Below are 20,701 nucleotides of genomic sequence, written 5' to 3' on the forward strand. Positions count from 1 at the left end.
AGGAGTGTTCTTGTTCCGAGAAATTTGTCGGTCACGGCATCATGCGTGATTCATAATGTCTTGTAGCCACAGTGCTGTAGTGCCCAAGTCGGTTCTTCATTTCTCTTTCCACCCCTCTTTCTCTCGTCTCGGCTTCTCGAGCTGAGATTGATGATGAGGACATGATTTCGATCCCAAAACCAACTCCTTTCATTTCATTTTTAAGGTGACATCGATCCCGAGTTCAATGTGGTCGAGATCACGGAGGAAGCCAAAGCCGAACTCGCCAAGATCGAGAACAATATCGGCGACTTCATTTGCAGGCTTTGCAAGGAGGTCTATGAAGATGCCTTTGGATTGGCACAACACCGGTGAGTGAGCCATTTAATCTGGCAGGTTTAGCACGTACGTGTATAAAATATTGAGCAATTATCGATCGGAATCGAGATTCTTGTTGAGTTTGACTAGTTGCAGTTTTTTGTGCATTCCTCATCTCATGCCTCGTGTCTGGCGTAAGATTATTCACTTTCTGATAGGTAGTGATTGACATAGCGAAAAAGTTAAAGCTTTGATGAGAAGATTGTTGGTTGACTCATTCAATCCTTGAATGCTTAGGACATGCAAAACAAGTGGCAGTAGCTCCTAAGCCAAGCACAATAACAACTTCAAGAACTTATTCTTCAACATTGGTCCTTCTCGACCAGACTAGACTCCACATTGGCGAGTGCGTCAAGGACCCCTGAAGCCTTGGATTTGCTCCAGAGGCTGGTTCGCGAAGCTGAATGTTTGGAGAGCAGTCGCTTTCTGTCACAGTCGTCCCTCTCTGAGTCAAACTAGGCACATAGTTTTCTTCAACTTGTTCCAAAGAGATGACAGCTACTCTTTCTTGGTTTCGTGGCAAGTAAAGTGGGACGCGGTAAAAAATGCAGCAGAACTTGTCTGATAATCACAGCCATGACAGGCTGATGTGGCCCTTATCTACTTGTCTCTCTTTGTCTCTCAATCCGTTGGCTAAAGTAAAAATGCACCATCGGCCTCACACTAAAAAACTTCATCCCGGGATTTCTAAAACATCAGGACTTTGACATTAACATCAAAGATCACTCAGACTAAACATTAGAAGACGCAGGGTTAAGCAGTATGGCTTAAAGGACGTTCCTGTCCAATGATTAATATGTCCTATGCAGGAAAACATAGCCTGCATAACCGAAAGCTGCTGGTCGATCAGCCAATCTCTCATTTTCGTACTTGACGATTTGAATTAAAATGGAACGTGAATCTGCGCTCCTAAGGGCCGTAATAATACATTAGAGGTTGTTTTCATTCCTTGGGAATTTCCTTTCCATCCCAATTCCGGAATGATCCTCTTTATTCGCGTGACTGGATGGAACCAGGTGATAAAAAGAGAAGCCTTATCATGAAAACAAGTGAGCTCGAGCAGAGTGAGAGAGAGCGCGAGAGAGAGACACACACAGACTGAGACATCTATCTTTCTTTGAAGGAGTGGAGCAGCGTTTTATTAACATTATTATTAACAGACAACTTGCTTTGAGTGAGTATGCGTACTTCAGACACTCAAGTTGGGGAGAAAATTCTGACACAAATGCCAAGACCTTCCTCACACCTTGACGGACACCCCCGAGCAACGGGACTCTCTGAATTCCAAATCCTTTGTCGTTCTTCACGACGACGACGACGTGGAAGAATTTCAGAGTTAATCCACTGAAGCGGCAAACAATGAAGTTGCTTCACCTCAGAGCATTGATCAAATCGGTGGTTCCCTCTAATTGGTATTATGATGATCCGGTCGATGAGGTCGCTGGGTTGGAGGGAGCTCATTCACCGTGACATAACGATAGGACGGAAGAAATCACTGTGTGCGTATGTGGTGGCATTTTCCATTGGGATTCATCAAGGGACATCTGCCAGCTATTTGCCAACAGTACCTTTAGTCCTGCTTTCAGATCCCGTACAGGGTGGGGAATAGGGCTGAGTTTGTTAGACGATAAATGGATGGAGAAGGGTATGCAGGTGCTTTGAGCCGAAGTCATTGGACCTGTAATCTCTATCTGGGGTGGGCTTGAACAAACCATCTGCACACTCACACATAGTCAATGGCATCCAAATGCATGGAGCAAGAACAACATTTCCTACCTCTGATTGCTGATAAGGCCAGTGTGAAATAAATGACTCTGATTTTTAACGTTCCTTTTTATTTCCCATTCCTTAGGTGTTCCATGATTGTTCATGTGGAGTATCGGTGTCCGGAATGTGACAAAATCTTCAACTGCCCGGCCAATTTGGCCAGTCATCGGCGATGGCATAAGCCCAGGAACCACGTGTCCATGGTCACCAAACCCGAATTAAGTAGTCCGCATGAGGATATTAGTAATGAGGGTACCATTGGATGCGAAGTCTGCGGGAAGAAGTTCAAGAAAGTCAACTCTTTAAAGAAACACTATCACCACCATCATCCGTCATCCATATTCAGCAACAACAATAATAATAACAATAACAACAACAATACCAATAACAACAATATTGGTCCCCTTCCGGAAGAAGAGAAGTCACCTCAGTCATCAGGTTACAGTATCGTGGATCTGCTGAGTCCTTCCAGAAAATCGTCCTCTTTAAGCCCAAAGCATGCATGCCCAACGTGCAATATGGACTTTGACTCTTTGGAGGATCTTGACCTTCACCATCGGAGAGTCCACGATCAAGGCTCGCCAAGTCCCTCAGAAACCCTATTCCCATGCAAACTTTGTCCGCAAGTCTTTGAAACCTTGTCAGAATTGACGGTCCACGCGGGGAAAGCCCATTTTCCCGCTCTGGCCTCCAACTTTTCCCGTTACCATCATGGGGTGGGTGGCGGTTTGGTCAGTATTCCACACCAGCCGACCATGTTCCCACAAGGAGGTCCATTGCTCTCTATAGCCGCCTTGTCATCCCGGTCTTGAAAATCAATTGCAAATTGCAAAAAACTAGCTTTGAGAATATTTAGTCAACGCCATCCCCTTGAGTTCTAGTCAACGATCTCGACTGCAATCTAGTCACCCTGGTTTTATGTTTTCCTCGTGTCCTAATTCAACAATCCAAGGCTGTGAGCTGAAACTATTTCTAATTCATAATCATACCATGTCTCTATTTTGTTTGGACATTACTCATATATGTCCACCATTCTCGCATTTTGTATCTCCTCGGTATCTTGATATCCTGGAGTCAAATGAAGGCCAATCCGTGCAATGACCTTTTCAATGTCTTTCACATTTCATCCCATTCATGTGCTGTCAATGACTTTTTATGTGTCCTCATATCCACCAAACAAAGAACCCCCGTGACTTCGAAGCGGCCATACATTCTCATTCATGTAATGTACATAGATCCATTACAAACATCTCCTCTTGAGAGACATTTCCGCAAGCAATCTCCAATGCACTCTTCAACGCCTGCCCAAGGTCAAAGACCGCTCTTTACTATTTTCTAGCTCTCTCGTTGGTCTTAGACCCATGTAGTTGTCTGATTTCCATTCCTCGAATGGTCAACTCTTATTTCCCCTCTATTGTACGTAATCTCCCTCATTTGCTACTCACAAATGCAAGGGCTCAAACCATACCTGATGCTCCGTCATCACCAGCATGCAGCCAAAACCAAAGACAAGAACTTGTTACCAAACTGCTTTAAACGCGAGTGAAAATACTAGTCTCATGTGTCACGTCCTCTTCTGTTACGTTCTCGTGTTCTGTCGAAATCTCCCTCACTCCCTTCAACACTTGTTCTGGACAGCTCATCAAAATTTATTGGCCCTAAAGCTCTCATCATCAACACAACAAGCGTCGTCTCGACCAACTCGGAACACCTCAAAATGAGTGTTACGGATTGGTTGAGTGAACTCCGCTAAACAAGCTGTCAATTTCACATTGATCCTCTGTCCTCTATGACACAATGGCAGACAGCAAATCCCCCCCTTTCCTCCCCATTTTTTGGCCGTGGTGTAAATAGGAATCCAACGTCTTTCAAATAACAATCCATTCGTTTTGTTTGGCATTGATTTAATTTTTTATGCTTTCATTTGTTTTCCTCCCAAGACTGGAATCATCCAGATCTGAGGCTGAGTGCAATCTAGTCAAATCCTGCCACCAGTCAGTGACCATGGGATACCTGGGCATTTATTTATTTTTGTGCAATTTGTATTATATGTTTCCCCTCTTTGAGGCCTTGCCCAAAGCAACCAAGGACCATAGTTACCATCATCAAAACATGTTTTACTCTCTTCACTTTTTTCATTTCGAATGTGGTGTCACATTTCCCTTTGCTGGTCAGACCCACCAATTCGTTGAGTCGAACTCTAGTCAATCGCAATGATAATTCCGCGTCAGGTAACGAGTAATCACTCTCGTTTTCCGGCAAGACGCTCAAAATACAAGGAGTGAACAGTTTCTGCACTCCACGTCTTTCCTATCCTCCTCACTTGACTCGTTTAATGTGTAAAAGCATGTCAAATTCCGGGTTGGGTGTCAGCATGACGACACTTTTGGCACCGCCCTTCCTTCTCATCTGACTTTTCCTCTTTTCCTTCCACTCTGCTTCCTTCTCCAGGATATAGAGTGTGTGTGTGTGTGTGTGTGTAAGTGTGTACGTGTGTGTGTGTAGTATGTGAGTGTGTCCATATTGGTCCATATCTCAATGTTTGCTTCCTTGTTTGTGGGCTTAATCATCCATAAATGAGAAGCCCCCTAAGAGAGTCCAATCTGCTGTTGCTATTGCTGATATGTATGGTGGGATAATATGTACATAATGTGTAAACAAAAAGTAAAGACAATAGATGTCAATTAGTCAATTCCAGCATGCTATGTGTGTTCACGAAGCTTCAGTCATTTACTCTCTACCTGACAGGAATGAAGGACTGGATTGAGCGGGATCATCATCATCAAAATAACCTCACAGTCACTCTCTACTTCAATCTACTCTGTTCTATAAATTCAATGTTCAGCGTCTATGTTAAGTGCATATTGAATGATTGATGTCTCACATCCCGATGATCTCAATAAAACGAAAGAAAATGCATTCTTCGAAGCCATTTACATTTTCATTTGCTCATAGACAAGCTAGAAGTATCTTTAAAGAAACGATAAGATGCAACTTCACTTTTGGATTGCTCTCAAATTAAAAAAGCTCTAACAAAGCCATGACAAAAATCTTGAGATTAATACGATGACCCACAAAAAGGACATCACCAAAGTGTCCTCTACAAAATAGACCTCTTCTTGCCTTCTGGAGTTCGTTCATATGGTAAGGTTTAACCAAGTGACTGAAATAAAATCAACACGCATGGAGAATCACACTCAAGTTGGATGAATGAATTTTCGTCTTACCATGTCAAGTGCATTTCGGGCGCTAACCTAACTGCTATATATCAGGGTAGGATTTTCCAGTACAAACAACACTTGTCGTCCTGGTGGCACAATACTTGAAAAGAGACACGGACTAACGAAAACAGAGCAAAAGGGAGAAATATACAGTATGTATAGAAAGGTAAGGAAGGAGAAGGAGAGGGGTGGGTGGGTGGAAGGATGGATCGCTGACTGAATAGCGTAGAATGCACCACTGCTTCCGACTGAGGGATGAGACACGTTTGTGGCAGATGTTTGAAAAATTGAAAGGAAAAGATGGATGTAAGTAAGCCTGCATCGAGGGTAGGATGTGTTTCATCTGCCTCTCCTCTCTCGTTAGGGGTCGTGGACTAGGATGAGGTGGTGGTGGTGTCGGTGGCGTTGGTAGTAGCTATGATTCCCCTGGTCGCCCCTGAATCTGTTCTGACATCCTGATCAGTATGAAAGCCATATGTGAACTCCATGTGGGCTAAACAGCTGTGAGGGTCTCGATTCCCTTGGGACGAAAGATATGTGAGTGAGTGAAGCATGAGAAGGGGAATACCGTATGCGCGAGGAGACAAACACACATATATACGTATACTAGGGGGAATTTCGCACACACCATCCACCACACCAAGACCGAAATCCAAAAGAGAATGTGAGAGAGAGGACTGATAAGTGACGGCAATACAGTGTTCATGAACTTGAATGACAAAAAGTGTTGACATTATGTTACAATTGAAATATGAACACATATAAGTGTGATATGTGTTTTTAGAATTAAAAAAATATTGTTTCAACGAACCATTTATAATTTTCAAATTAGCTTTTTTTTTATTTCTTGGGGAACAACTATTTTGCAAACAGAGATTAAAAACTAAAGTGTTCTTGGCAATCTTGGCCACTCTTTCCCTTCCATGCCTTTGACAGAGATGGTCTGAATGCCATTAATATTTATCCAGGATATCCGAAAGCCAGCGAGTCGGTCGCACTTGACGGCTGTCTGACTGGGATTCGGCGTTGTTCTGCTCCCCTGGCATCAAACGTCATGGCCATGCACCTCAGGAGGCCTTTTGGCGAGACCATACCGCTCGCTCACTCCCTGACTGACGGACTGACTGACTAACAGACACAGAGGCTGGCAGACTGACTGAGTTGAGTGACTTTGGGCTCGTTGGAAATGTGCTCTGACCGGGGTGAACAAGGTTTATTATTCTTTATGAAGTATTTTGATTCTTCCATATTCCTGATCTCGAAATTAGTGCCAGTTTTTAATGCCGATGAATCCATGGAGATGGATGATGCTTTTGGAAATGTATGAGAACTAGCGATTGAAGCAGACAGAGAATGGACGAGGTGCGATCGATTTTGAAACGGAAAACGAGAACAAGGGAGTGAAGAGAAGGGAAGAAGAAAGATCGATAAAAATCATACGACACTTTCTGGTGGGAGCTCAGTATGTGTCTATGCAAGATCGAAAGAGAGGGGGATCTTTTCGTTCCAAATCGTGTTCCTCCACTTTCCGTTTCCGCCTAAAAAGGTTCCATTTGTTCCCAGATCCATTCCATGGAAACATGGCATAGTTGCCAGTTCCAGGAGATCCTTGACGTANTTGGGCTCGTTGGAAATGTGCTCTGACCGGGGTGCACAAGGTTTATTATTCTTCATGAAGTATTTTGATTCTTCCATATTCCTGATCTCGAAATTAGTGCCAGTTTTTAATGCCGATGAATCCATGGAGATGGATGCTGCTTTTGGAAATGTATGTGAACTAGCGATTGAAGCAGACAGAGAATGGACGAGGTGCGATCGATTTTGAAACGAAAAACGAGAACAAGCGAGTGAAGGGAAGGGAAGAAGAAAGATCGATAAAAATCATACGACACTTTCTGGTGGGAGCTCAATATGTGTCTATGCAAGATCGAAAGAGAGGGGGATCTTTTCGTTCCAAATCGTGTTCCTCCAGTTTCCGTTTCCTCCTCAAAAGGTTCCATTTGTTCCCAGATCCATTCCATGGAAACATGGCATAGTTGCCAGTTCCAGGAGATCCTTGACGTGGTGCGGGCTGGTAAAATCGGGAAGACGAGGAAGAAGAGGTCCACCACCTTTGGCTTTTTCCTCCAATGAATGGACCACTTTGAGGGGAGTGCAGAACATGGCCGGAGCTCGCATCTGTTCCCCGTAGCTCGCTTTCCAAGCTTTCGCCATTTCGAGGCTCGTGCTCACCCCGCTTTCTCTGTCTCTGTCTCTTTCTTCCTTCTTTCCTTCCTTCCTTCATCCTCTTTCCGTTCCTCTTTGGCCCGGGGGAAATCATCAACCAAATAATAGGGAGGGCAGAACAAGGCTATGGACTTCCATCCTCCGTCCGCTCTTCCTCCTTTCCCTTTTGGCGCCCTATATGACGCTCACTACTGTATGTACAGTATAGCGAATGCAGTAGTAAACTGCCATCTTGTTTGGCGTAAACGGACATGTAGCATACAGAACGTACGAGTACATCAAGTTGAAAGCTGCACTTCCTTGCATTGCATTATTGGACAGATCCATTACTTTGATGGTGAGGTAAAGAGATCCTGCTCCAAAGTATATTGCTTACGAGCCTACGAGAAGAGGTGAAGTATGGGCGTTTTTGTATTCATATATCTAGTCGCCTTCACAGTGCTAATGCAATAAATTACGTGCATCTCGTTAGCGACGGTAAATTGAAAAATTACGAAAACATAGACAGAATTTAGATGCGCGTTTCAAAGTAAAACCAGTTAAGGTATGATAAGAATTGACCCTTCAAAATAAGTTTAAGAAGCGCTGGTTTCACTCAAACCATTTTCCACCAGCTTTTTTTGCCTTGCTGTTGTTCCAATACTTTGTTTCGATTTTTCAACATGCTTGGGCGTGGTGCCCGCCCCATTATTGACATTCTGATTCATTGATGTAGTTTGAACCGGGATTTGGAAGTGCATTTCATGGGTCCTAAATCGACATGGAAGACAATCATTAGCTTTCTTCGAGATCCATAGAACCCTTGTCAGAAAATGACAATGTATGTATTTGACGCTCAGACATGGTCGGTATGACATATTTAACATAAAATGTAATTGAGCATTAAGTATCGGGCGTGGTCATGAGTATTTTTTGCACTCTACGTACCTACAAGCATGTAAGCCCGTTAAATGAAGGTGAGTTCGAGCATTTTTTCTTGACGATATTTCTAAATCAATGGTTAGGACCTCCAGTCATGTGGCAAGTTCGTGGTTCGAACCAACGAACCACGGAATATGTTGATAAGTAGAAAAAACACTCAACTTTTTCGCCTCGTGCAGATAGTGAATGAATGAGCTTATGTAGCCTCTCTACTTTCTGGGTGTATTTTGAGCTTGTGGGTGTAGCTTCAGCTCAAGAGACTAAAACTCTAATTAGCATTTTGTTAGCATCGATTGTTATTAGGTGATTTGCGGCATTCCGTAAATCGAAAAAAAATACTTTAGAGGCTGTAGGATGGAAGTTACAGAAGTGCTGCCAGATTAATTATATCACAGAGGACCGATCAGTTTACGCGTGCATTGGCGGTCAGAACCAAGTCTCTTGCGGAAATATCATAATCCTTAGAAATGTGGCATTGTGCATGTGGTTTGTAAAGAGAACGATTTCTTTTTTTACGATTCTTTGACCAAAATTAGTTGCGTTGCCCAAGAAATCCTGCTGTCGCAGTCAGTCGACTAGCATCATTTCAAGCTCCGAGACAGAAATCATAATTTTGGTAGTGTCGCTCCGTCTTCTATTTATTACTGAAGGAATAAATATCAACCAGAACACTCATTAAGAAGAATGGAACCTTCCAAGTTGAAAGTTATACTTTCCTTTGCGTTACTTCACAAGTGTTGGTTAAGATTCACAACTAATGTACTAGACTGCTGATTTGTGCGTTGAACGTTAACCTACTCATTAAAACAACGACAGTTTACAGTACAATTCAACTCACCCCATTTAAATGACATGCTCTACGTACATTGAATGAAAACTTAGACATGACATTTAGAGTTCAAGGTCATCATACATAGCAATAAAGTTCGAAAATTTCAAGGAAAGTTATTTTTTCCCCATTTTGGGTGTTGTTCGTATATTCAGGTATTTTTGCTTCAAATACTCCCAAAATTTCGACATTATTCTTTCAAAAAGCTACAACAATGAACATCCGAAACTGCAGTCTGATTTTGCTTGATTTACTGCATAGTAATCTTATTTTAGGACGCCTCAAAAAGGCTCTGCAATTTTTGGTCAGGGAAATTCAACCTTTCCTGCAATCGTCCAATTTTTGGCATCTTAATTTTGACTCCATGAACCAATTCAACCTATCAATATATGGTATATCAGCCATCTTTGTTGGCTTTGCAGAATTGGAAAATTAAAAACTTCAAAGACCTTTGAAGTCAGTTCAAAACTTTCTTTGAAAAGTTACAAAAAGCGAAATAGTGAAAAATTTAGCCCCCTTTTGGGGCTACCAACGGTCAGTAAGTCCGCAAAACCGAAAAAACGCAAAAGGGGTTGAAATGATTCTAGAATATCTAAAACAATTGAACCTTAATTCAGCTAAAAGCTAAAAACAAATCAAAAGATTTTTTTACTTTTCAATCTACCACAACGCGTCGTTTGTACAAATACAAATCCTTCATCAACCTGCAATTTCATTGAACTAAAGTGGAATTGGAAAAGTTGTATCATATTTTTCACTTATTTATTTTTAGTTGATTTGTTTGACTAACTGTGAAGTAGGTCAAAAACGGTAAAACACCGTCAATTTGTTGACTGGAGTTTTACTTTTTGCATGTGAATTGAGTTCATCTCTAAAAGTTTTTAAACAATAACGCACTTGAAATTTTTCTTCTTAAATATCTTAAAATTTTCTTCAATATTTTGCATATTCCTCCCAAAAATGTTTCACGAAATGTTATGTCTTTTTTGTGTAAACACAATTTAAGCAATTATTGTTTATTGTAAAGTTCAACTCAGTACACTCTGCAGTATAAAAAGAGCATCGGAAGGGCAATACTTCCTTCACAGTGAAGAGAGAAGGAAGAAATGGGAGTCACTCACGTAAGGATCATAATAGACAGACCTTTCTGGAGGCAAAAACGGACGGTGCGAGGCACAGATCCAAATTCAATGTGTTGCAAAACGGTACCAAGCGTACAAAAAAGGAATGGGGAAAAATGTGATTTTTCTCAGATTCGGTAGCTCTGATATCGTTGAAGTGACCTCTGACATTTCTGGAACGTGGTTCTTCTAAGACAGAGTTTCCATGTCGAAACACTTCAAATTTTCTTCGTATGTTATGATACACATTCACACAATTCCTTCTGTGAATTTCCGGTGAATAGCATCAATGGCCAACACATCTTTTTGCAAGTAAGGGGATGCAAAGTGACTAATGCATTTTTGAATCGGTAGCACATATTTTTTGAAGAGCCTAATTGGGACAAACGATTTCCTTGTGGTAAAATTACGCCTGCTGAGTCAAGGTGTTTGATTGGCCTGGCTCACAGATCATAATAATTTTGCACAACATCCAAATCCTGTACATGAATTTGATGATAAAACCTACATTTTATTATGAAGATTGTCAATGTTGGTCATTCATTCTACGTAGGGGGGGGGGGCATACACCATAACTTGTGCGTGCAAGACTTTCCTCTTCATTGAAAATGAGACGATTGCAACAGAATAAGTATTCCGTGATGGACCGGCCTTGTTTCACCAAAACTTTGTTTAAGAAATGGTTGAAGAATGTTGGCAGAGTCTTAAGACGGCTATCCCAACGCGTCATCCTGGATTTGAGGGAGATAGCTCAATTAGCTAGTTCAAATCCCAGCAGCTGTAAGGAAGTCCCAAAAAAACAGGGTGACGCCAAGGCTTAGAATCCATCAACGTTCCTCAATGACCAAGCGACCAAAGTCGAGTTACGGGAATGAGTGGCTCATCTCGGAGTCTTTTTTAACTTAATGGGAAATAAATCACACTTTGTGCAGATTGCATTTTCATCACCAGTTGCAAGAGACACTGGTTTAGATTGTCTTTTTTTGTTTGATAATTACGGTCATTTCTCTAACTGCTACAAGGAATGTAACCGCCAGTACTATTATAATGAAAGGTTATAATTCGTCTAATTATTACCTTTCAATCTTTATATGATATTTGGTCTACCAACGAATTTGAGTTGGCAGACCGAGCTAGTCCTTGAATGTAGGGTTGATCTGGAATGCAACTTAAAAATTTGTCCAAGTCTAACTTGAAAGATGCTACCGAATCTATCCTCATTTATCATTTACGTAGTGTTTAGTGTTGGAGCGGGCTTGAGGAAAATGTTTTCTTCGTGCCCATTCTACCGTAGCTGAGAAGACAAGATACGTCTCTGGCGTGATTTCTTTTACATTAAGGTAAAGAGCTTGGGGGTTTTCATCTTTCTTTGATACACTCTGTGCTCGGAAAACGCAACGAGACATACAAAAATTGTTGAAACCAACATACCACCCGACAATATATATGGGTTTTAAATCCAATCGAAGTTCTTACTTCTTGCAGTCATGAAATCATTTCAAACACAAGTATAAATCAAAATCACGAAAATAACTTGCTTACTCACTTGTAATATGTAAAAGGCGTGATAAAGCATGAGGACTTGAAAAATACGGTCGCGCGGCAAAAGCAGCTCCTTGTTTGAAGGGTCAAAACCAACATACATACTCTTCTTAAGTTATAGAATACAAACAAATTTTCACTTCCTACTTCTCACCGAAGTGATCATTTATTAGACGACGGAGGTGCATTCGTGGAATGCGCGCAATGTGAGCAATGGCATATCATTCGAGATTTCGTGTTTGTCGAGGTACGAACACCCATCATGACATTCTTCCACCTAATGCCCAACGGAACGGTGTGTGTGCCCATATTTGATCCTTGACATTCCAGCTCAGGATACTCTCAATAGGTTTGTTCCAAGAATGTTGTTTGTTCCAGCTTGAGGATCATCTTTAGACATGATCCACTTTCTCTAGAAAAGGTAGCGAGGCAGGGAAATAACAACAGGCTTCACACCGAGACTGCCTTGAAATGCCATGAGGAATAACATCGATATCAATTCGGTGAAATAAAGTTATAAAGTTATCGATATTGGGCGAACAACAATGAAACTCAGTCATGAGGTGCAATTTTGTTGTAAATTGGAAACTTTTCATCTTTTCAACGTCAAGGAATCTTGAATTGAGACGGGGACGCACTTCATTCGAGGCTACTTCGTTAGTCATTGTTCGTTCAAGCTCTTTTGAAGTTAAGACCCTCAACAGGTATTTTATTTATGAAATTCCATCTTGGTCCTTAGAGATTGTCAACGTTCGACTCAGATTCCATAACTTTCTTTTTTTACAACTTATTCTCCATGTTGCTCAGGAAGTAAAAACATTCTATTTGGGTTTGACATAAAAGTCTTGTCATTAAGGCTGGGATAAATCGATCATTTTCATGTCGAGGAGACGGTAGACGATTCCTATTGTGTGAACGATCGAAAAAGCATGGAGAAAAAGCTAGGTTAATACGCGTACATACACCCCTCTGGAAGATCTACTCAACGCCAAAGTGATCAATTTATCCACGGCCTAATCAATACATACATCTTGAGAATGCAAAAAGTATGAAAATAGAATGTAAAGAGTAATTTTAGAATGACGTAACCCCTTTTTGGCTTCTCTTTTCGTCAAAATGTTTGCACATTTGTTCATGCACTGTAAAACGGGATATTAAGAGATGGATGTAGGCAGCACTGTTGGCCAAAACACAATCGACCTATTTTCGGGGGACATGGGTTCGGGTTCGGTCTCGATCCCAAAACTCCCCCGCTCATCACTAGAAAAAAACCTGGGATGGCGAAAAACAACCAAAGATTGGACTTACTCTTTATATGATATTTGGTCTACCAACGAATTTGAGTTGGCAGACCGAGCTAGTCCTTGAATATAGGGCTGATCTGGAATGCTATTTAAAAATTTGTCCAAGCCTGACTTGAAAGATGCTACCAGATCAACAAGGCCTACGTATTTAAACTATGATGACAACAGGTCTTTTTAAATTTCATTTTTTTTTGCTTTTTTGTGGACTTCCTAATTGCTGCTAGCAATGGAATACCCAGCACTTCAAGATGAAAACTACGAGTGTCTTATTTAGTTTTATATTCGTAAAATGCTTTGTGCATTAGTTTTAACCTACCTTTACTTATTGACGAGTCACATTAATGTTGATATGATTCCACGCTTTACATAGATTTTAGTGATTTTAGACATTTGTTCAGGTTCTAATACTTCTCGCTGCTTGGTTGTCTTTTGATACGATGCTCCAAAAATTACGGAAAATTATTTGGTCGTAAAAGCCCTGGCTCGAACACATTGCACATTTTTAATGGAGTTTCGCCAAACTAAAGAAAAGTCGATCAAGGCAGGAATTCGTCTCATCGGTGAAGAGGATTGGAAAAAAGCAATTCCACCCTCGAAAACCCCTTGGACTCACTCATTACAACACCTTCCAATGATCCCAGTGGAACACATTCCAATCACTATTGAAAATGTCTACTCCTCGTCGCCAATGGTTCTGAAGTGGGTCTTAGTCAGGGCGACAAAATATCACTCCACCCCCACCTGCTTCGGAAAATTGGCCAAATTCCCGACCAAATCTGACAACAAAAGCGACATGTATTCGAAAGTTACGGTATTCAACGATATCGAAAACGAGTGAGGAAGAATTGCTGATGAATTGAGCAATGGAGAAGAATCCAAGGACTAGAATTTGCAAAAAAATAGGATGGGAAGCTGAAGCTGTTGTCCAATATTTGGTCGGGTTTGGCCAAGTCGATTTGTTGAGCAAGGTGGAACGAAATGGTGTGCGATTGTCTCGTTATTGGATCCTTTCTCTCCGCTTGGAATGTGTGAGATTGTTCATTTGGTTCCCTCATCTGGTGCAAAAATTTGGAACATGTGGGTGTTCGAAAAGTGATTTGGTTCCATCTTTAATTTGCAAGAATAAGCTGCGTATCTTTTCATCTTCCATATAATCTCGAAATAAGATGAAGAGAATGGTGAAAGCGCGAAAATAGTTCCAATATCATTTTTTGTTCCATGCTAATCAATCCCACCGGCACAAAAAGGTTCTTTGGTGGTGCTCTTTAAATCCCTTTAAATCCTTTTGAAAGCATCAAACTCCCTTCAATTTTGTCAATTTTTTTCGACAGAACTCTTGGATTCTCAATTTGAGAGAATCAAAGCCTTGCGTGTCGACCTGGACCCCTTGGAACCCGAAGACTTGGCACCACCTTCTCTCGTCAAATGGGAACGCCTTCAGAAGTTAAGAGGTCCATGCTCACCAGGTCTCAGACAGAAGCGGAATAAATAATGCGCAATTGGCGCCATTCTGACGGCGGGAACCAATTTCACGGGGGGAACGAACAAAGCCATCCGGATTGAGTGGAACAAGGCGAAACAATTTCAATTCTAATTACAACCTGTAAAAGTCGGCGGTGGCAATTCTTCTGGGAGCAAGAGAGTCGAGTATGGCATTTGTTAAAGTTCTTTGCCAAACCAAGAGGAGTGGTCCTTGAGTGGATTCGTAGTGGTAAGGAGTACACCAGCTAACTGGGCGAGCCAATGCAAGCCATTGATTGCAAATATTGGAGCTTAAGGATCATGCCAATGTGGTTGCACTCATCCCTTGATTTTCCATTGGGAATTTGCTCGGGTCCTTTTTCCTTTGCGGATACTTCCAACTCCGTAAGCATCTGAAAGTGGAAAAAAGGACCACGACGACAGAGTCCTTGATCCCTTGGTAAGAGCGTCTTTTTCGTCCCTTACTTCTCTCATCCGCTCTAATACCGCAAAAGAATACAAAAGAGACTGAGAGATCCATTAGATCCATGTTGTCGAACGCGTCCTACTGCTGGTTCGTTTACCGGGACTACACTGAACAAAATGGTTAAAATGGTCTTTGAGGGCAAAGATGCTTTACGTAGATTATCAATGTGCAACCAATTTCGAGGCACCTTAAAGTCCTTGGACGGTGCTTGTTCAAGTGAAAAAAAATGTTTTCTCAAATCAGAGGAGCTCAACCATTCGCATGAAGGTCTTTTTTCCAATGCTCACCGACTGTCTATATAAACATCTTTCTGTCTCGAGTTTATTTTATACGTGGATTATGAATTTCAAATATGCCGTAATATGGTCTCATTGACATATTTGACCAATGTCAGTCCATGAATAATGAATTTCTTGGGGGATTACTTCTTTGCAGTAGTGGTTAAAAATGGAATGAGGTTTTGCACATCAATTTTTTGGCAGTGCACCTTTTGGGCGACATTTTCACGAGCCTCTCACCCGCAAATATAAAAAAAAACCTAGCGGGAATCTCACATCATCCAAGAGCTCTGTGGATATAAGTAAGCGGAATTGAAAGCTGTAATTGAGTATCAATGTCAAGAGGCGAAGGTAGAGAGGGATCCCAAGGGTCCCAAGAGGTTCCAATCGTTCCACGTTGGATTGCTCTAATTGCCATGACAAGATCGCCTGACATCTTATCTCGGGTTCATTCTTCATCTACTCCAAACACACTCAGTCACTGACCCAGTACCGTACTCACAAAAGAACCAGGACCTCGAAAACCTCAGTCTTCGCCAAGGGTCAATAATTCACTGTTGCTTTGTAGACCCAATGATCCAATTCAAGTTGAAGCGACAGATTGGCGCCAAAAATGCAGTGGTTGCCGCCAAACCGAAACAATCTACGAGAAAAGACTGGCAGGCAAGAGTTGCAGACACGCGAGTGAGCGGAAATCCAATGCAGTCTTTAAAGGCCATGCTAGCCTTGAGACGGTACGAAGCAAGACTTACTGAAGAGAGCTTCTTCATCGTCTTGGAGTGACCTCGTTTGTGCTGTTGTATTCAATTCCTTCTTCGGTGGCGCCACAACCAGTTGGGTGGGTCCCTTTTGCTTCTGGAGCTCCTTGGAATTGCATGACCATGGAGTGCCGCAAATGATTGTTCGTGTGGTCAGACGAAAAAATAACTCCAAACAACTGAGACACGCTCAAGTAAATGTCAATTGGTATGAGTATTTAGATCTCGCCAGCCCTGACTGGAGGCTCTAAATATATGTTTCAATGATTGCACAAATCCTGAAGAATGACTTTGAATTCATTCCTATGAGAAGGGGCGAAAAGTTATTTGCCTTTTCTCTCTCTCTTTCTCTTTCCCATGGTGGGCACTTGTGCCATTTTCAAGATTCCCAGAATCGGAATCCATTTCAAAGTTTCAGCTGAGTGCCCACATGAATAAACAAAGAAAAGATGCGTCCATTCTGAATTTATTATAATGAAACCAAATCTGTCTACGTAGGTGTTGATTTCAGCGATGTTCTTCTAATTCGACTGCCAAGGTTTACGGCATGCCACGTTATAAAGCTTGTTCCAAAGTTAATTTGGATCCTCAGAGAACTGAAATATGATATGGTACAGTGATAGATTATTGTGTTCGCTGGCATGCGAAGCTTGGATCCTTTCCTCTAAGTTGAACTTCGAATTGAGGAACATTCCTGAGCAGTTCCTGGAAATCCTCTCGGAAATCTGACGAGCTCGCCAATGCTACAAACACGCTAGATTTTGCCTGAACCTCTTCGATCCTTTAGCTCGCAATCCCAAGTCCCAACCAAGATTTATTCGTTTGAGCCGAGAAAAGAGATGATTTACGCCAGCTTCTGGAATTTCGTTTGGATTTTCCACCCTCTTTGTCGCAGTATCAGTGGGTTGAAAATTGATGGGATCATTTGGAGTTGTTCTTTTACGCAAGTTCCTCATTTAAGCTCACTCAACCAACAAAGTCACTTTTTATCTGTTATATTCCTTCTTATGATGCCTGCCAATATGGGTGGAAAGAAAAACCTTTCTTGAAGATTTGCTCGCAAAAAAGTTCCTATTTCAACTAACTTTATCATGCGATTATTCAAAACTGTTTAGATGCATAAGGTCAGTTTTCAATCAGGTTGTGGCAACTTCAACAACATTTTTTTAATATGCATGATTTTAAACCACCCTAGTAGATGAACTGAAGTCTTTGCTGGATGTCAATATGAGATTAATCAAAATCACAAAAATATTTATTGCTCTCGATTTCTAGCGTGAAAAACTGAATGGGCGTGGGCTCAGGTCTAAGACCAAGTGTCTAAGAATACACTGAAATACAATGAATACGAACGTTGAAATATTTGACTTTAAAAGCTTTCAGATAATACGGTTGGAAAAATGTCTCTTTCAGAGATTATGGTTCAAATCGAGTTCAAAATTGAAACTGTTTAACTTCCTTCAGTTATCAACACGGTTTTTTGATGACAAAACTTAGTCCAAATTTCTCAATTAAAAAATGAAAAAAGTGGCAGCTGTGTACTCGAAGGTTTGGTTAAATACATGAATGGCTTCTTAGTTGCTCGTACCTGATGATTTGGTCGGGTTGAAGAGTTGTTTCTGCGGATAAGAAGTGGAAGTATTTGACGGAATTCGAGGAACTGAAAGCAATTGGAAGAACTCTTTCCCGTCAAGTGCCTCACGAAAGCGAGAAATATTCTCGGATTAGCTAGGGGTTCCACTCAAGGAATGATTCCTCAAGCAAGACCGCAGATAAAATAATCATAGGGAAAATGACAAAAACTGCAAACTAAGCATGGTCTTTCAAACCGGCACATGCTTGGACAAGATAAGCGATTACATCAGCCTGTATCCAGAATTTAAAGTTGGCAGTTTTAGCTCAAAATAACAACTCTCTTGGTAAACATACTTTGAATTTGACTACAATTATTACATTTTTCATTTCTTCAAACTTTAGATATGGCAATGGTATTGTCGGTTCCCATACGTTTCCCCCAACGTAATCTCCGCCTGTGGATTTCCGCCCGGTGATCTCCGCCATAGTGAACTCCGCCAACGGCAATCTCCACCACCATCAAATTCCCCCACGGTGAACTCCGCCACAGTGAACTCCTCCAATGGTCAATTCCGCCAAGAGTGAACTCCCCCACGACGATCTCCGCCATGGATAACTCCGCCAACAACAATCTCCGCCATGATCAACTCCGCCATGATCAACTCCGCCATGATCAACTCCGCCATGATCAACTCCGCCATGATCAAGTCCGCCATGGTCTACTCCGCCATGTTCAGCCTGCCACAATAAATTCTGAGTAATAGTAAGGAAGTTTGCATAAACGGAAAAAGGCTCTTATACACGTTACTTCTTGGGTCTCTAGAATTCAGATTCGGCCAAACTCAAGCAGTCACTTTTCAAGTTAAATTTCTCGTTACTTCAGAACATAATCTTTCAAGCAAATTTTCCCCGAGCTTTGCATTAATAAAAATGAGCCCTCTCCTTTAATGGACGTTATTGGGTCATAAAAGCATCTTTTTGCTTGCAGGGCCCACGGGGCTTTTCCTGTATTTCATCGTGTATAGAAATGTATGACACATATCGAGGTCAAGTCTGTGTTGTCATCCTTGATTGCGAAGATGTCACAAGATGAGATAAGTTGCAGCAAGTCCGCCAGAGTCAAAATGTTCAAGGCTATTGAGAATGCCGAGCAGAGTAAGCATATTCTGAAGTATTATTTGGAGCAGAATGTAATGATTACGTTTAGCTGTGTGTTAACTCGGTGAAGTCGTCATAATTTGAGGGCCCCCCTTGGTTTTTTTATTTGCGACCTACCTTACCGCTTCCGGGATTGGAATCCCAGCATTTTCGCATTATTTGAATTAAAACACATGCATTCAGATAAAGTGCAACTGGTTTTCGTCACATGTGTGCATTCTTGGGGAAAAATGTGAATTTTAACAACAAATAGATTGTGTAAAATTAGATTTTGGTCAAAGGGTGTAAAATGGGCGGTTCTGTAATATACTTAATAGGCAGTTTTCTTTGATTTTGAATGTTACAGAGGTAACTGCTCAATCGGTTGCATTCAATCAGTAGAGTAGATTATTCATGGTCTTGGGAGTTTAAAGTTAGTTGATTTAGTTTATAGTAATTTTGACAAGGCGCTGAAGGGTAGATAGTTCCCAATTAGTTAGCAGGCTTCAAGAGCTTGAAACCTGATTGGATAGAAAATTTCGTTCGTGCCAGAAACCAATTGGTTAAGGTCTAGGGATCTCTTAGTGACAATCCCACAGAATTCATGACTTCAAGTTGGATTTTCCAGAGGGCTCCATTTTACGAGTTCTCCTTTTCTCTTCTATTCATTGTTCTGATTCAAAAGGTTACTGTTATGAACTGCATCTTCTTGCATTGACGATGCAAAGTCAGATTAGGGAAGGAATGACCATGACCCCAATAACTTTGCAAAATAACTTAGATCGAATCTAATCTTAGGTCACCGAGAGTAACATGACCAAATGAAATTCAGGTCAATGGCCGTGGGTTCGACGCCATTAAAGGCTTTATCAGTCCCGATATGAATATGGCGGAAAGCTACTAAACAGGTCTCGTCCTTGAAAGATTTAAGTGTATTCCTCAAACTTAACGGAAAATTTGTAGAGCATACCCACTTGAATGTTGGTAGAGCTTTTCAAACGAGTCGTTAGATATATTGGACGTTGAAGTCCAGAGAAAGTATTGCCATGCTAATTTTGTACTTCGTCTATTTGACTCTCCTTTTTTTCTTGAATGTCCAAGAATGTCTGCAACCTAATACCATATACCTTAACACAATAGCAAGACCTGTTGTAATATATCATTCAGTTACTCAACTTGATTGACAGTTTCAGGATGCTTCAAAATATGAGTTTGACCTCACAGTGCGAACGAAAGGTGCTTTGCATATTGGTGGCACTTCGACGGTGAAGCATTACTCAAATAGATTTATTTTGCTTGTTAAGTTGTGCTCTTTGGCCAGAAGTAATCTGTATATAATAAAATTCAAAGCTTATAGAAGCTGGAAGTTATGAAGCTTGATTATATGATAACCGACCGTGGTTTTGTTGATGATGATGCTACGGTACTTTGCCGCTAGTTCAGTGGCCAAGGAAAGTCGACTTATTGCTGAAATATTCCTAGACGTGGATTTTTAATAGATTGTTATGATATATTAGTTCGTCATAAAACTTGGAGCTTTAGTGAGTTGCTTTCAAAAGTGGCTGGTTTCCTCCCACATACTTAAATGTACTATTCACTTTCCCTACTTTTCACTGCCTTTAAATAACAGAAATCGTAGAGAAATGTTTTATTTGCTTACATCAATCATTTATTTCCCGCGTTCAGTCCTCATTTTTTCTCCTTCCCCACGCTTGAA

The 20,701-nt window shown here is 41.2% G+C and overlaps 1 protein-coding gene and 1 long non-coding RNA gene across 2 annotated transcripts in view; one reads left to right on the top strand and one right to left on the bottom strand.

The window, feature by feature from the left end:
* The window catches only part of LOC131890894 (insulinoma-associated protein 1a-like), a 7,096-nt gene extending 2,051 nt beyond the window's left edge, over positions 1-5,045 (top strand). The window contains exons 2-3 of the mRNA XM_059240339.1: positions 206-350; positions 2,210-5,045. Of these exons, the coding sequence (XP_059096322.1) occupies positions 206-350; positions 2,210-2,936 (872 nt within the window). The 3' untranslated portion in view covers positions 2,937-5,045. The remainder of the gene's footprint in view (positions 1-205; positions 351-2,209) is intronic.
* Positions 5,046-16,760: 11,715 nt separating this feature from the next.
* LOC131890378 (uncharacterized) lies at positions 16,761-18,273 on the bottom strand. The gene is made up of 3 exons (XR_009374305.1): positions 18,226-18,273; positions 17,861-17,932; positions 16,761-16,868 (listed from the first exon to the last, which is right to left on the bottom strand). It is a non-coding gene; the product is annotated as an uncharacterized LOC131890378 (long non-coding RNA).
* Positions 18,274-20,701: the final 2,428 nt, after the last annotated feature.

This window comes from Tigriopus californicus, chromosome 11, assembly GCF_007210705.1.
Source record: "Tigriopus californicus strain San Diego chromosome 11, Tcal_SD_v2.1, whole genome shotgun sequence".
NCBI lineage: Eukaryota > Metazoa > Arthropoda > Copepoda > Harpacticoida > Harpacticidae > Tigriopus > Tigriopus californicus.